A 16,297-nucleotide genomic window follows, 5' to 3' on the forward strand; every position below is an offset into this window, starting at 1 on the left:
TGTGATATCTGGACTGTCATGCCTCGACAATAGTTGAAGTAGTATTTGAGATTACCGTTAACAGTGTACATGTCAGTAAGCCAGAGCTGATGTTACCTTTTGGATCAAAACACACGAGCGTTGATATGGTGTTGACATTGACATGATTCATAATCCGGATCTAGGGTTCGAACCCACGAGTATGGTGTTGACAACCATGGATCATCATTAGAGAAAGTCTGACATCCCAACCAACCCTTATCGGATTATGTAACGTCAAAGGAAGCCACTCTGCACACCATATTTTGGAACACTAGTCAAGGGCGAAACGAAGGTATTTTTATTTTGTCATTACTGATCGGGTCTGGACTTGTAAAAGTCATCGTAGTCACTTATCTGCCAGACAGATGTGTTTTATTAATGGATATAATATGTCATGCTTGGATGCCAGCGATGATATAATATATAAAGAGAGAGTGATGTGTGACGGTGAGGGTTCGAGCGAGGGTTCGGATGTGATTGAAGTGATGTCAATGAGGGTTTGGGTGTGTCTGAATGTGCGGGTGTGTTTGCGTGGTTTGCGTAAGCTGCTGTGAGTGAAGACCTGGATGTGGGAATGGATGTGGTTGTGTGTATATAGGATGTTTGTAAGGGGGATAATATTATGAATGTTATTTTCATAACTGCTATTAAATGTGGTGTGTACATATATAAAATAGTGTTTTTATGAGTCTTTTAGTGTCTCGTAGGCCATTTTGGCCGGCCGCTGAATTTTTACATTCTTGCCTTGTCATTTTATATGTACAGCGGGTGACACTATAATAAAATATTCTTCTTCTTCTTCTTCTTCTTCTTCTTCTTCTTCTATAAAGAAATTTACCCTACAGCCGATTACCTCTCTAGTCCATAGGTCGCGCGCTAATTACACCTGTAGATCGCGATTATAACACAGAGAGAGAGAGTCATATACGCGAGTGCAGTAGTTTACGGTTTATGAATCATGTTGTCACTGTCCTTTTATTGAAAACATTCCCTTGTCACGGAATGTTTGTGACATATGCTGGTATCGACCACATTGTTCAGCGAGAACCACTGATCATAATCGATGGCAATAATGTAGGCAAAAACCAAGTACCAGGTGCAGATAGTAAGCCAGTTGAATGCCATGAGCTCAATCACGCACTATGTATAGATAATATTTAATTAAATTTGATTGTATTTATTTGTTATATTTTATTGTTGTCATTCTCCAAAGTGAAGCCCAATTATTTTTTCGACAATGCCTGCAGCTGTGGCCGTTTTTATCAACTCATTAACACAATTAGCTATTTATCGGCCATCTTTCTTTCCAAATGCACCAAAGAAGTTTATTTGCAAGAAGGATAAAGGGTCGTTCATATACAAAAGCAAATACACACAGCAAGAGCGAACATTATGCTACAGGTAAAAATCAAAATACAAATACCATATTTATACGTTTCTTGGCATGACGAGGCAGGGGTCGAACACCGAACCTTCCCCTCTCCGGGCGAACGCTCTACCACTAGACCACAGAGGTGATTGTACAAATAACCCAGTTGATTGCAATCCGTTCGAGATAGCCAATGAAACAAATAAAAAATCAGAGCAAGTAATGAGCGAATAGTAGAGTCCCATGGGCTGTGAAGAGGCCACAGTTATGTAAAAAAACACTTACAAGTTATATGCCTTTTTAGGTATTCTGTTCTCCTGCATATGAACTACTTTAAGACAATATTTTTTTTTTTTTTTTTCTTGTAAGGAGAGAGTTTGTATAAATCGGAAAGTGGTCTCTTTCCCCATACTTCCATTTGGGGTTTATAATCCCATATTAAGAAACTTTATAGTGAGTGAGTGAGTGAGTTTGGATTTACGCCGCTTTTAGTAATATTCCAGTAATATCAGGGCGGGGGACACCAGAAATTGGCTTCACACATTGTACCCATGTCGGGTTTCGAACCCGGGTCCTCGGCGTGACGAGCGAACGCTTTAACCACTAGGCTACCCGACCGCCCCAAGAAACTTTATAAACGCTTGCAGATGGATTGTTTCGCAGTGCTGTCCCCTCACCACAGAACCATATAATGAACATGGCTGTATTTGCGTTTCAAACATCGTCACAAATACCGCAGTGGAAACCATATCAGTTTTACTGAAAGTTATCATTAATTCAAGGCGTTATATTTTTCATTTAATGCCTAAATCTGAAAAAATATTGCTGAAATTTCCTGAAAATGTACAGACAAAACCAAAATATTTGTAGCTGGATGCAACTTCAATCAATTACGAAAGAATATTTCATTGCCTCTGTAACCCATTGTCTGAGACTATAATAACCTCGTCTGCAAAGACCAATAACAATATTTCTAATATATCAGGGATTAACTGAAAATCATGTTTGCCATCAGAAATAATTCCATCAACTCGGAATTAAAGACAGCAGAATGTTTGTGTGGTAGTAATTGTGAAAATGCATGTCACTTTTGTCTTTGAATGCGACTTGTTGAACGAAGAAAGCGACACTTAGAAAATAGTGAGTGAAGCTTGGGAATAGATATTTTACAGACGGATCTCCAACAAGGGAGGTAACTCGTACACCCTTACGTACAGTCATTGCGTCTGATCTGTCACCCACGCCACTCCGAGCTTGCAGTTGTTTCAGAACGTTTAAAACTAAAACATTATCATCTTGTCAAGTGGATTATCCAAACTGTAGGAACGGACAGTGTTAGGATGCGGTCGTAGGTCAAGCGAAGTATCATGAGATTAACCATCATTCGTTTTATTTAAAATTCATTTTTTACATATATACACAACATATATACACCCACCAAATTTGCGTCTTGTATTTTTAAAGCAAACAAAACAACCACAGTTTCAGATCTTGAGAAATCCTCAAATCATGGTTAGAGCACATTTGGCGCCCTTTGGTCAGTTTGGCAGTCTCAAATATAAATATTCCCTTAGTTGGGTTAAGAAAACACGATCAATATCTTCAACATAGCAGAAATATGCTTACAGTCACGAATGCCGTAATAGAAATCAAAGACTTATGTAAAAGGTTTATGGACTACCCCACGAATGTTCGTGATGTAAAACCTTTATCAACGTCCAATAACTGCACTTTTTTAAAATATTTCTATTCATTCAACAATCACGGACCCTTCAACCTTCACTTTGAAATCCAATTCCCATACCATTGCCATGAAGACGTCTGAATCAAAACCAAGAAGGCAATTGCCTCCTGGATAGTTACCATGCGGTCTGACTCAATACATTCCAATATATTAGACGCTTTACCAGCAGTATGTGTTTTCGGATTTGCGGGTCCTATTGCGTATGTGATGCCCGAGAATTTGAGGTTTCAAATGTTAAAATTAGCATGTTAAATTGTTTTTTCAAATTGTTTGTTTTGTTTTCAGATGGAGAATGGCCACGGTCCAAACCAGCAAAAACCCGAACACACAAAGATCCGGCGTCTGGTTCCATACGCGATTAGCCACGAGGGGATTTTGTGGGAGGACGACTCCCGTCTACTGAGCATCGTCTCCCTGTACGTCCTCGGTCTTGTCGGAGTGTTCATCCTCATCTTCCTGCTGTGCCACTTCCTGAAGGACTCCGGACTGTCCCACCTTGGCCAGAACGACATCATTGACGTTGACAATGTGGCGCTATATAACGAAGTGTATACTAACAGGATCATTGATATCATTCACACATCGGAGCGGGAACACCAGTCCCCTAAAACTAGTCCTGTGTCTACCATACGCAGCCATAGGAGACTCTGCGACACTGCTGAAATAAGTAAGTGAACTCTTCTGAAAAGCTTTATTTTCTTGTTCTCTGAACTCCGCTTATGAGTCGAAGAATCACCATTCTCGATTATCCAGTTTATTATACATCCATTCAAATATGATAAATACATAGGACTATTGATTCGTGTCGAGTCTGATTCGAAAGACATGGCGCTTAAAATATCGTCCAATCAAAATCTCTTATCAGCGAGAGAAATTCTAACAACCTACAAGAGGACGTATGGAGTAGATATCGCACAACAAAACAACATATATAATAATGAATATTATACGGTGAGTGAGTGAGTTTGGTTTTACGCCGCTTTTAGCAATATTCCAGCAATATCACGCCGGGGGACACCAGAGACAGCTTCACACATCGTACCCATGTCGGGAATCGAACCTGGGTCTTCGCCCCTGAATATTACACATCTATTTAATGCAGTATATGTTATGCAAGCTCCACGCCATGAATGTGTCAGCGTGAGTGAATGAGTGAGTGATTATGTCCTAATTCCGCTTCATCATCTTTTTCCTGTATTCGATGCAGGTACGGGTAAAGATGGTCAACCAGTTGACCTGTATTCCTATACCGTTATATATGTTTTTCTCAATGTTTCTGAACGAGCAAGACGTGACATCTGTCGAAGTTGGTGTAAATTGAACGATCGTGCGCTTTGTTGTCTAATATTGTTATTTATCATCCAAAACTGGCTCCCACGGTAGATATCGCTTGGGTATCGCTTCCTTGCCCGTGAAGAGATCAGCCGTTTAATAAACATACAGCTTTAATACACATTGTGTAATACCAAAGCCGGTGTTAATGTACAGCGGGAACAAGTTTCACGAACAAATATTGAAAACTCTCGACATCCCGGGGCTTATTCAACGACATTGCGTATAGAGATGACAGATCACTGGAAGGAGCTTATGCACACACGATGACCCCAGCAACCCTGTTGCTAGGCTGACGTCACATGGCATTGTTTCGCCGGTGTATCTTGCAACAAAATTTCACAAATTACGTCATAGGGTATTGTGTCGTAATTGTAAACTTTGTAATGGAGAACCCCGTTCCACAAGGCGATCGTAGCGCCACGACACTTCTACGTCTAGGTATATGGGAGTTATAGATAGCCTAAGCGCTCGATCACTTTCTGGAAAGGAACCCTGATAATGAATTCTTAAGGTTGGCTAGTCTGTCTTACAGACCCTAATACAAATATATATAAAATAAAGCCCATGCAAGTCTATAATGTTTGGCAAGTCTAGATTACTGCAGTATCAGGATGAAGAGAGTCACTGGGCTCCCTTTTATTATATTTTTATTAAGATAACTGAACAACTGTTTTTTTCTGTAGGATATGTTCATTTCAGAGACTAGATGTTAGTCTAAAGGTTGGCCAGTACATGGTATTGACTTAATACGTGTCAACACTTGACGTTTTTGAAGTATTGTTTTGTTAAACTCAATAGGATTATGCTGTGGATCGCGTAGATGTCTGCCTATAATCACACACGACATTGTTTTCTAAAAAAAGGTTTTAAACGGCAAGTTATAAATAAAATACGAAATTCGCCCCCGTGTAGAACCAATTTAATGCAACTCGTGAATAGTTCGCTCGTCAAATACCAGAAAAATTCACTCGTTTCATAACACAGGTAATACACGGGAGCTCGTTTAGTATTCTATTTATATAGAGATTACTACTCGAGTGTCTGTCAGATACCATTGATCTTACAACGAGTTGTTTCAGAACGTTTCTAACGAGCGGGATACGCTTTGTAACAAAGAGTTGTAAGATCAGTGGTATCTGACAGGCACGAGTGCAGTAATCTGTTTGTTACACTCGCTAAAATCGCACCTTTTTGTCTATTCTCATGATTGCAGTAGCGCATTAATACATAACACCACTGTCATAAGTGACGTCATCCTTTGTACTGCTTACTCTGTGGATTATCAAGGCGATGATAATAATGCCTACTAGACAAAAACAAAGAACACTCGTCGTCAAAAGTTGAAAAACTACTCGGCAAGCCTCGGAGTTATTCCACTTTAATAAGACTTGTGAGAGACTCTCTCTCTCTCTCTCTCTCTCTCTCTCTCTCTCTCTCTCTCTCTCTCTCTCTCTCTCTCTCTCTCTCTCTCTCTCTCGGGCGGTCGGGTAGCCTAGTGGTTAAAGCGTTAGCTCGTCTCGCCTAAGACCCGGGTTCGATTCCCGACATTGGTACAATGTGTGAAGCCCATTTCCGGTGTCCCCCGCCGTGATATTGCTGGAATATTACTAAAAGCGGCGTAAAACCATACTCACTCACTCACTCACTCACTAAAGTAAAGTCGAGGATAATCTCTATATAGTAATGCCTAAATATACAGTAATGGAGTAAGATTGAACACAGTTTTAATTGGCTAGCGCTTTCAACTCGTACCACGTACGAGTCTTATCAGGCCATAATTGAATAACGGACATGTTATTAGGGCTTTCAGGGATAGAGTATATATATATATATATATATATATATATATATATATATATATATATATATATATATATATATATATACGTCAAGATGAGTCCAATCTCGGTTTACTGTTTACACGTTGAGAAGAACATCTCTAACTCGACATCCGGGTGGTTGGTTTATCTACAGTCCCAATGAAGAGAATAAAACCTTTATCCCTAAAGCCCTAAAGCCCGCTGATGGTTTGTACATATCACGTCGAGGATAATCTCTTTATCTCGAATTTCTGGTGGACGGTTTATTTTAGCTACCAAACACGTAGCCTTGCTCCAAGGCTGTATTGAATGAAAAGTCCATAGATGTGTAGTAATTCTATCCTTCTAATAGGCAAGTCTAGATATGTTGAAAGACTCCAGTCTTTCATAGGGACAACGTGTTCTTATTATTTACAGTATCTAGAAATTATGATTTACTACTAATAATTGTTGCCTTAGAGACCTGTGCATGTCAACCAAACACGTTAATGCCCACGTTAATTCTTCTATCTCCAAACTCCCGTGAACTCAAAGGTTCCCAGTTAAAGTCAGTTTGACAGTTATTAGTAACCACACATGTGGTCACGGACAGGAATCCATCATCTCAGGCACCGTTCAACCCCCGGGCACTGCCGCACTCCCCTCACATTCCATTGCCCGGGGGAGGGGCGGCGGAGTTCGGATGGTCGTTGTTGTTTTGTGTAGTGTAAACTAGTATTACAAGTGTGCCAGGTCTTGAGGCCGCTTTTTCGTCATGTCTCTCTTTGATAAATAATCCAACCATGTAAACGTTGAACGAGGTCAGAGGGTCAGATCGCACGTACGTGCATGCACGCTGGAGTCATAGATAAGATAAGATAAGATAAGATAATATTTATTGCCGAAACGTTCCATTACGGGACAGATGCAATTTTAAAAGACAAGACATTATGATTCATATATACATATATACAAACATACATAATTTACATTCCTGTGGACACATACAAAATTATAATCAATATTACATATTTGATGATATTATTATACATAAAATGTCAACGGTTGATTATGAAGGGGTATTTAGTGTTTGAAATGATAGATATGGAAACAAATGCAGTTGATATTGACTGCTTCATTATTTGACAGGATGTAGTGAAATAATTTGTCTTCATGACTGTGGACATTTACATTTTGTCTGGATAATTTTTCAAAGAGTATATTTCTTTCTTGAGTGTGTTTAATACAGTGAAGTAAGTAGCGTTTTTCGTCATCAATGGTTGAACATGTTTGTATGTCTTCCAAGTACAATATTTAGTTTATGGTTACTTAATCTTAGTTTAGAAAAGTGCACTCGATATTTTTTTACTTTACAGTGACTGAGATAGGGTTCTAATTTTATTTCATTTTTAACTATCCTGTATGTCCTAAGTTTGTTTCCTGTGCCTCTAGTTGCATTTACATCTTGAAGAGATTCCTTGAAGAGGGAGTTGAATTTAGATTTGTCTCTTTGAATATTGGTGATAGGAAAGCTGAAGTACTCAAAATGTGTTTTCCTAAGAATAGATTGAGCTGGTAAACCCATCCTTATCGTTTTTTTCACCAAATATGTAGCCTTCTGAAGTATCATGTTTTTGGCAGAACAAACATGATGATAAAAATTTGCTATTTTGATTAATACTATGTAGATAAGAGGATAGAGTCCTAGTTCTGCTCGGCTTGCCAAGTTGTGTGTTATTTTGTTGACACCTAACATGGATATACAAAATTTGAGCTGCAGTTTCTCGGGGATAAATGAATCAAAGTTGTTCAGGAGGATTGATTCAACACCCCAGATTTCACTCTTATATAACATTACTGGCTCGATTAATGTTTTAAATAGTTGCTAGCAAGAGCTATTGGTATGTCTTGGTTAAAAATGGCGGACTGAAGCTTGTGGTAGGCCCCTAGGCCTTTTTACAAGAGAGGTGTATGAGTCACGGCACAAAGTCCGCGGTATATTATGCCATTCGTTCCAACGCGTCACGGTAGATGACGGGGGATGGGGTAGGGGATGGCCGTCATTCCCATTCGTGACCAACTCGTGTTCTTCCGGGACAAGCCACATAGCGACTCGTGCCCCTCTCGTGGCCATTTTTGCAACCGGGTTCCGTCTTAGCGCAAACGGGCATAACTAAAACTATTGTCAACTCGTTGCGCAACGGTTTACATATATTTCCCCATATATCATTTATATTTCAGATGCAATTAAAAGCACATCAGGACATGCGAAATTATACAGTATGATTGAACACATTTAACTGTGTCTTGGGTATATTTTTAGAACCAAGACATATGTAAAAACAGAAATTATTTCTGAGGGATTCTTTGACAAAGAACTTGAAATCATACGCGCATTCTGATTGGTTTGTCGTATTTTCGCACATAACATTCATCGATAGGGGGACGAGTCTTCTTGCAGGTTACGGAAAGGGGCGAGTGGTGACGAATGCGTCATTCCATAGCGACTGGGTATTGGGTGTCTAACATATTCTCGTTACTGATTAGTTCATCAGTGACCATCATCAACAAGGAATGCTGAGTTACATTATGTTCACATGGGCTAATCTCACGCAAGTCTATAATATAGTTTGGCAAGTCTAGATTTCTTCTGAAAATGAAGAGAGCCATTGGCTCATTTCTATTATATATCGTGAGACAAAATCACACTAAAATATTTTCTATGCAGAGACTATCTCCACTTCTACATGACACGACTGAGAAACCGGCATTGTATTGCCATAACATGCTTTCTTCAATAAGTCACAAAGTTCTCCAATAAGTCACAAAGTTCTCCAATAAGTCACAAAGTTCTCCAATAAGTCACAAAGGCTGACTATAATTTTATTCCATGGAGGCCATGCCCCGTATTGTAACAGTTCCGTTTAAAGTTTTTTGGGACATTGCGGTTTTTGGGAAGAAGAGAAAAATGAGTCTCTGGGCTCCTTTTATTAATCTTTTATTAAAATAATTTAACACATATTTTTTTTATGTAAGATATGTTCATTTCAGAGACTAGATGTTAGTCTAGTTTATGGGTAATTGTATAGGAAATTCAAGCATATATAATTTTGTCCACAATTGTCTGTGACAATCCATTGTTAGTATATGGGTTTTACACATTCCCGTTATGTTGTTAGTTGTTCGGGTAACTGTTTTGTCTAAACGACTCCCAAATTCATATTATGTGTCGGAACATTTGTCACAATAAGGACAGAGAGACCCTAAACAGTCTTATTCCACGGTGCCCCAACGGTGTTTATGAATATACCAGTGGAAATAGTGAACGAATATTGCATTCGGACGAGTATGTGATTCTTCTACATTGAGTGTATTGGTATAGCATTCTGCGGCATTCTGAATAACATTGTTCATTAGGATTTGTTTAAACTTAAATTTAAATTAACAATCTTATTTTCCGCATTATGATCTCTTTCATCAATTGTCAGCCTTGAGTTTAACAAAACAATACTTCAAAAACGTCAAATGTTGACACGTATTAAGTCAATACCATGTACCGGCCAACCTTTCGACTAACATCTAGTCTCTGAAATGAACATATCGTACAGAAAAAAACAGTTGTTCAGTTATCTTAATAAAAAAATATAATAAAAAGGAGCCCAGTGACTCTCTCCCTTATACTGCAGTGATCTAGACTTGCCAAACATTATAGACTTGCATGGGCTGTATTTGATATATGTTTGTATCAGGGTCTGCATAGCGGGAGTACACGGCATGTTTAATGTTTGGGGGAAATTATTTTATTGTAAATTTAATCTGATGAACAAAGAGTTTGCCGCTGAGTTGATGCAAGGCATCAAAGGTTTTCTTGTGAAAAGTCTGACGTAGTCCGGTGAAATTACGTACGTAATTTAGCAAGTCGACGTCGTTCCTGTGAGCCAACCCATGAGTATCCAGTGTATTTATTCTCCATTCTGTTAGGTTAATAATTGAATTGAGATATGATACACTTGATAATCGAGGATGCAGCGACTGTTTCAATTCTTAAATATGGATGACGCCTGTTGAAAGTTAATTGAGTTTTAAGCTTTGACTTTACTAGTGATGCTTTTTACATGGTATATTTATTACATACGTAGCTTCATTTACCTGACTAATAAATATATAAATATATTATTAGACACATAATCGTTCCTGTTAGATATAGGTTTTATTTCAAGGCGTATTCGCTCGTTATAAAGCGTTTGAATCACACCAGTAATAATAAAAACACGGGCTCGTATAATAATCTCTATGTATTAAAACCTGGCTCTCACGGTGTTTAAGTACTAATCAATACTTATTTCAAGCTAAAACGGAATGTATCCTAGTAGCAAAGTGATACCCAAGTTTTCTTTGAATTGTGTATGAAATACTTTGTTTAGTTTAGTTGGTTTGTTGTTTAACGCCGCACTCAGCAATATTCCAGCAATATGACGGCGGTCTGTAAATAATCGCGTCCGGATCAGACAAACCAGTGGTTAATATCATGAGTATCGATCCACGCAATTGGGATCGATGACATGCATCAACCAGGTCAGCGAGCCTGACCACCCTATGCCGTTAGTCGCCTTTTACGACAAGCATAGTCACCTTTTACGGCAAGCATGGGTGGCTGAAGACCTATTCTACCCCGGAATCTTCACGGGTATGAAATACAATGACATTGAAAATATTGTAACGACAAATTGTGTCAAGATGTAAAATTTCATGGAATCGTAAACTACAACAACAACAACAACAACAACAACAACAACAACTACTACTACTACTACTACTACTACTACTACTACTACTACTACTTTTATTGTATATATGAGTGCGAAGCAATTTAGCAAATTATTTTAATAAATTCAATATATCTTCAAGTCGAAATCCTTAATGTTTTTCAAAATATGATAGAATGCAGACGTAGATCCGTTACTTGTCAGTCAAAAAAACTCAAAAAAACATCCGAGGCAGAATTTTTTCCACATAATTGTAATTTCACCTGACGAATGTTTTGTAAATTATAAAAAAAACTATTTTTCTTGCAGTCATGCGATTATTTCTTTTCTGACCTCGGTAATCCAGTGGTTGGATAAGGGAAAGTTCATACAAGAGGCCCAATGCGTGTGAGTGTTCACTGAAACACTGCACAGCCTGACAGTGTCGTCGTTAACTGATTATACCTTCCCTGCCTGGTTCCAATATTGTGACAAACATGTACTTCAAAGCTTCACAGGAAAGCAGCTCGCATAAACAACCCACAGGGTTACCAAGGCAACGTGACAAACATGCCAATGTGTAAATGAATTTAACAAGTCAAATGTGTTTAGTGATGTTATCTGTATAACAGAGGTACTACCATAGACAGATACACAAGGCCATTGGATATTCAGTGGTTGGAGTTTGTATTGACGACAGATATTTTCCGGCTACAAATATTTATTTAATTGAAACTACAGATAATTTCCTTTCCCCCCCAATAATATGAAGCATAAATAACCTTTTCTGGAAGTTTAGGGGACAATATATTTTTTGGGCTCAAAATCCCCAAGCTAAATTGGTCAGGCCCCCAACATTTTGTACTAAAGTTATCTTAATCCAAATTGATCCCAGATCAATGCTTAATTTCAGCTGAGTAAATCTGACTTATCTTTTTTTCTATATTCCCTCGTTATACCGCCATTCTAAAATACCTACCTATTTCAAAATATAGAACGTTGCCGTAGTGGTATACTGGTGACAGCTGGTACTTTCAGGTTCATGCCGGATACATGTGATTTAAAGGGATGCGATGGGATGCCTGGTGATGCTCAGTAATAAACGGGGAGTCATACACAGTAATGCTTAATGGTGTTCTGTAATGCTTACCTGTGCACGCTGGTGCTCACTGATGCTCGGTGATGTTTTGTAATATCCATTAATGCTTAAGGATGTTCCGTGATGCTCACTTCTGGTTGAGGATCGTCTTTAATGCTCACTTATGCTCGGTGATGCTCACTGATGCTTTGTAATATCCATTAATGATTAAGGATACTCCGTGATGCTCACTTTTGGTTGAGGATCTTCTGTAATGCTCACTTATGATTGGTGATGTTTTGTAATATCCATTAATGCTCAAGGATGTTCCGTGATGTTTACTTCTCCTTGAGGATCTTCTGTAATGCTCACTTATGCTCGAAGATGCTCACTGATGCTCGGTGATGTTTTGTAATATCCATTAATGCTTAAGGATGTTCCGTGATGCTCACTTCTGGTTGAGGATGTTCTATAATGCTCACTTATGCTCGGTGATGCTCACTGATGCTCGGTGATGTTTTGTCATATCCATTAATGCTCAAGGATGTTCCGTGATGTTTACTTCTCCTTGAGGATCTTCTGTAATGCTCACTTATGCTCGAAGATGCTCACTGATGCTCGGTGATGTTTTGTAATATCCATTAATGCTTAAGGATGTTCCGTGATGCTCACTTCTGGTTGAGGATGTTCTATAATGCTCACTTATGCTCGGTGATGCTCACTGATGCTCGGTGATGTTTTGTAATATCCATTAATTCTTAAGGATGTTCCCTGATGCTCACTTCTGGTTGAGTATGTTCTGTAATGATCACTTATGCTCGGTGATGCTCACTGATGCTCGGTGATGTTTTGTAATATCCATTAATTCTTAAGGATGTTCCGTGATGCTCACTTCTGGTTGAGGATGTTCTATAATGCTCACTTATGCTCGGTGATGCTCACTGATGCTCGGTGATGTTTTGTAATATCCATTAATGCTCAAGGATGTTCCGTGATGTTTACTTCTCCTTGAGGATCTTCTGTAATGCTCACTTATGCTCGAAGATGCTCACTGATGCTCGGTGATGTTTTGTAATATCCATTAATGCTTAAGGATGTTCCGTGATGCTCACTTCTGGTTGAGGATGTTCTATAATGCTCACTTATGCTCGGTGATGCTCACTGATGCTCGGTGATGTTTTGTAATATCCATTAATTCTTAAGGATGTTCCCTGATGCTCACTTCTGGTTGAGTATGTTCTGTAATGATCACTTATGCTCACTGATGCTCACTGATGCTTTGTAATATCCATTAATGCATAGGGATATTCCGTGATGCTCACTTCTGGTTGAGGATGTTCTGTAATGCTCACTTATGCTCGGTGATGCCCACTTATGCTCGGTGATGTTTTGTAATATCCATTAATTCTTAAGGATGTTCCCTGATGCTCACTTCTGTATGAGTATGTTCTGTAATGCTCACTTATGCTCACTGGTGCTCACTGATGCTTTGTAATATCCATTAATGCATAGGGATATTCCGTGATGCTCACTTCTGGTTGAGGATGTTCTGTAATGCTCACTTATGCTCGGTGATGCCCACTTATGCTCGGTGATGTTTTGTAATATCCAATAATGCTTAAGGATGTTCCCTGATGCTCACTTCTGTATGAGGATGTTCTGTAATGATCACTTATGCTCACTGATGCTCACTGATGCTTTGTAATATCCATTAATGCATAGGGATATTCCGTGATGCTCACTGCTGGTTGAGGATCTTCTGTAATGCTCACTTATGCTCGTTGATGCTCACTGATGCTCGGTGATGTTTTGTTATATCCATTAATGCTTAAGGATGTTCAGTGATGCTCACTTCTGGTTGAAGATCTTCTGTAATGCTCACTTATGCTCGGTGAAGCTCACTGATGCTCGGTGATGTTTTGTAATATCCATTAATTCTTAAGGATATTCCGTGATGCTCACTTCTGGTTGAGGATGTTCTGTAATGCTCACTTATGCTCGTTGATGCTTTGTAATATCCATTAATGTTTAAGGATGTTCCGTGATGCTCACTTCTGGTTGAGGATGTTCTGTAATGCTCACTTATGCTCGGTGATGCCCACTTATGCTCGGTGATGTTTTGTAATATCCAATAATGCTTAAGGATGTTCCCCGATGCTCACTTCTGGTTGAGGATGTTCTGTAATGCTCACTTATGCTCGGTGATGCTCACTGATGCTTTGTAATATCCATTAATGCAAAGGGATATTCCGTGATGCTCACTTCTGGTTGAGGATGTTCTGTAATGCTCACTTATGCTCGGTGATGTTTTGTAATAACCATTAATGCTCAAGGATGTTCAGTAATGCTCACGTATTATAATGGTCGATGATCCTCTTTACAATCAGTGAAAATAAACAAACAAGACATGGCGTCGAGGTGACTGCAAACGGCAGAGGCACGGCCATTTTGGAAACATTATTTTTGACCATGACCATGAATTCATAGGTCTGTGGTATGCAGTGACTATGCCAGTGACCCTTATATGCTAGTGGTATGCAGTGCCTATGCCAGTGACCCTTATATGCTAGTGGTATGCAGTGCCTATGCCAGTGACCCTTATATGCTAGTGGTATGCAGTGACTATGCCAGTGACCCTTATATGCTAGTAGTGGTGAGGTAAGGTCATATATGGGGTTTAGCGGCTCGTTCAGTATTATTGAACGTATGCCTGCACGCGCGCGTGTGCCTGCTTGTACTGGTCCTCACTAATCCCGGTTTTGTTGTTCTAGTCCACTGATATACTAGTATACCGCAGTTTAACATGAATATACCCACTCAGACACAGTATACTGACTCCCGCACCTATCAGTCTTGTTTTATCCGCCTTATGACGAGCACCAGGCAGGGTAATAAGAAGCACCATCTTTTAACTTCAAGTCTTTAAGTATGACACGGCCGGGCTTGGGACAACCGACTTTCCGGGCAGACGCTCTATCCACTAGACCACGGAGGAGGCTTATACACTGGTGATATTTACACATTTGGGAATACCGACACATGATACCAGCAATCTTTAGTGTCATTAAAACGTCGACATTAGTTCATACACAGCTTAACTTGAAAGTATTTCAATTAATTTGTTTCATTGGAAGTATCAGACAATTCTGAAAACCAATTCCCTTGGAACTATTTCTGACGACTTCGGATGGCACCTCTCAGTGATGGACATATTTCACTAATGGAATTTAGTCATGCAGGGCCGTCGAAGTGCATCGCATCAAATTTCCACCACCAAAGCTGTGGCCACGTAGAAAATATTTGCCATTGCCCGACAAGCCTGGCATGTTAGAGTCATGGCCATATGCTATATCCGTTAATGATCTGTCCTTACGGTTAGACCTCCATCGTTTAACCCATAGTCATATTTCATTATGAAACTAATGGAATACACACCGCTGATAATATCAATGCTATTTTGTCGATGAAACATTTTGTCGATGAAACAAAGAAACATTGCTGGTTGAATTCTATACAAAAATTAAATAAGAGTTTGTTTTACGGAACAAACATGCTTATTTTGTATTTGTATTTTGATGAAATGAGTAATATATTAAAATTTGAACCCTATCTTTATATTTACTAGCAATAATCTGATATTTTAAGAATCGGGTTCTCTCCAACTGTGATGAGCACCCGTGAAGACAAATCTCGGAGGACCAGCTCTTACCCTATCAGGGGTTAGAAGAAGACCGCACGGACCTAATCCTGCTAAGACATCTTATTACGTGAAACCGCTTCGGCCTTGAAAGCTTTTCTCCAACTTGTACATAGACAAGGTTTAACGTCGCGTTTAGATATTGAGGTTATCACGCGAGTGTGTTTGGGGATGGTAAATATCCTGCATTAGGAATCAACATTGTATTTAGCGAGCTTTGGCGAGCTAAATACAAAGTGTTTATTCCTAATACACTCAAGTGAAAGATTTCTCCTTTTTCTAGAAAACGTTGTGTGAAACCCATATCGAAACGTTTGAAGACGACTTAATTAACTGTTAGATATGTTCAAGTGTTTTTTAATCCTTAAAGTCTTAATAAAATAACGCCTTGTGTAATGTGTTAGATTGTGTGACCTATGTACATTCACAAGTAATTAGATAACACTAGGAAGAGAAACAATTAAATTTCATATGAAACATACATACACTCTTCAAAAAAAGAAACGCAC

General features: G+C 39.0%; 1 protein-coding gene across 2 annotated transcripts in view; it reads left to right on the plus strand.

The window, feature by feature from the left end:
• Positions 1-16,297, plus strand: part of LOC139473658 (beta-1,4-N-acetylgalactosaminyltransferase bre-4-like) — a 139,022-nt gene that overhangs the window by 42,550 nt on the left and 80,175 nt on the right. For both annotated transcript variants that reach the window (XM_071256350.1, XM_071256349.1), the window contains exon 2: positions 3,420-3,801. In XM_071256350.1, the coding sequence (XP_071112451.1) occupies positions 3,420-3,801 (382 nt within the window). The remainder of the gene's footprint in view (positions 1-3,419; positions 3,802-16,297) is intronic.

Source organism: Haliotis cracherodii, unplaced genomic scaffold, assembly GCF_022045235.1.
Source record: "Haliotis cracherodii isolate W230 unplaced genomic scaffold, xgHalCrac1.p SCAF_3, whole genome shotgun sequence".
NCBI lineage: Eukaryota > Metazoa > Mollusca > Gastropoda > Lepetellida > Haliotidae > Haliotis > Haliotis cracherodii.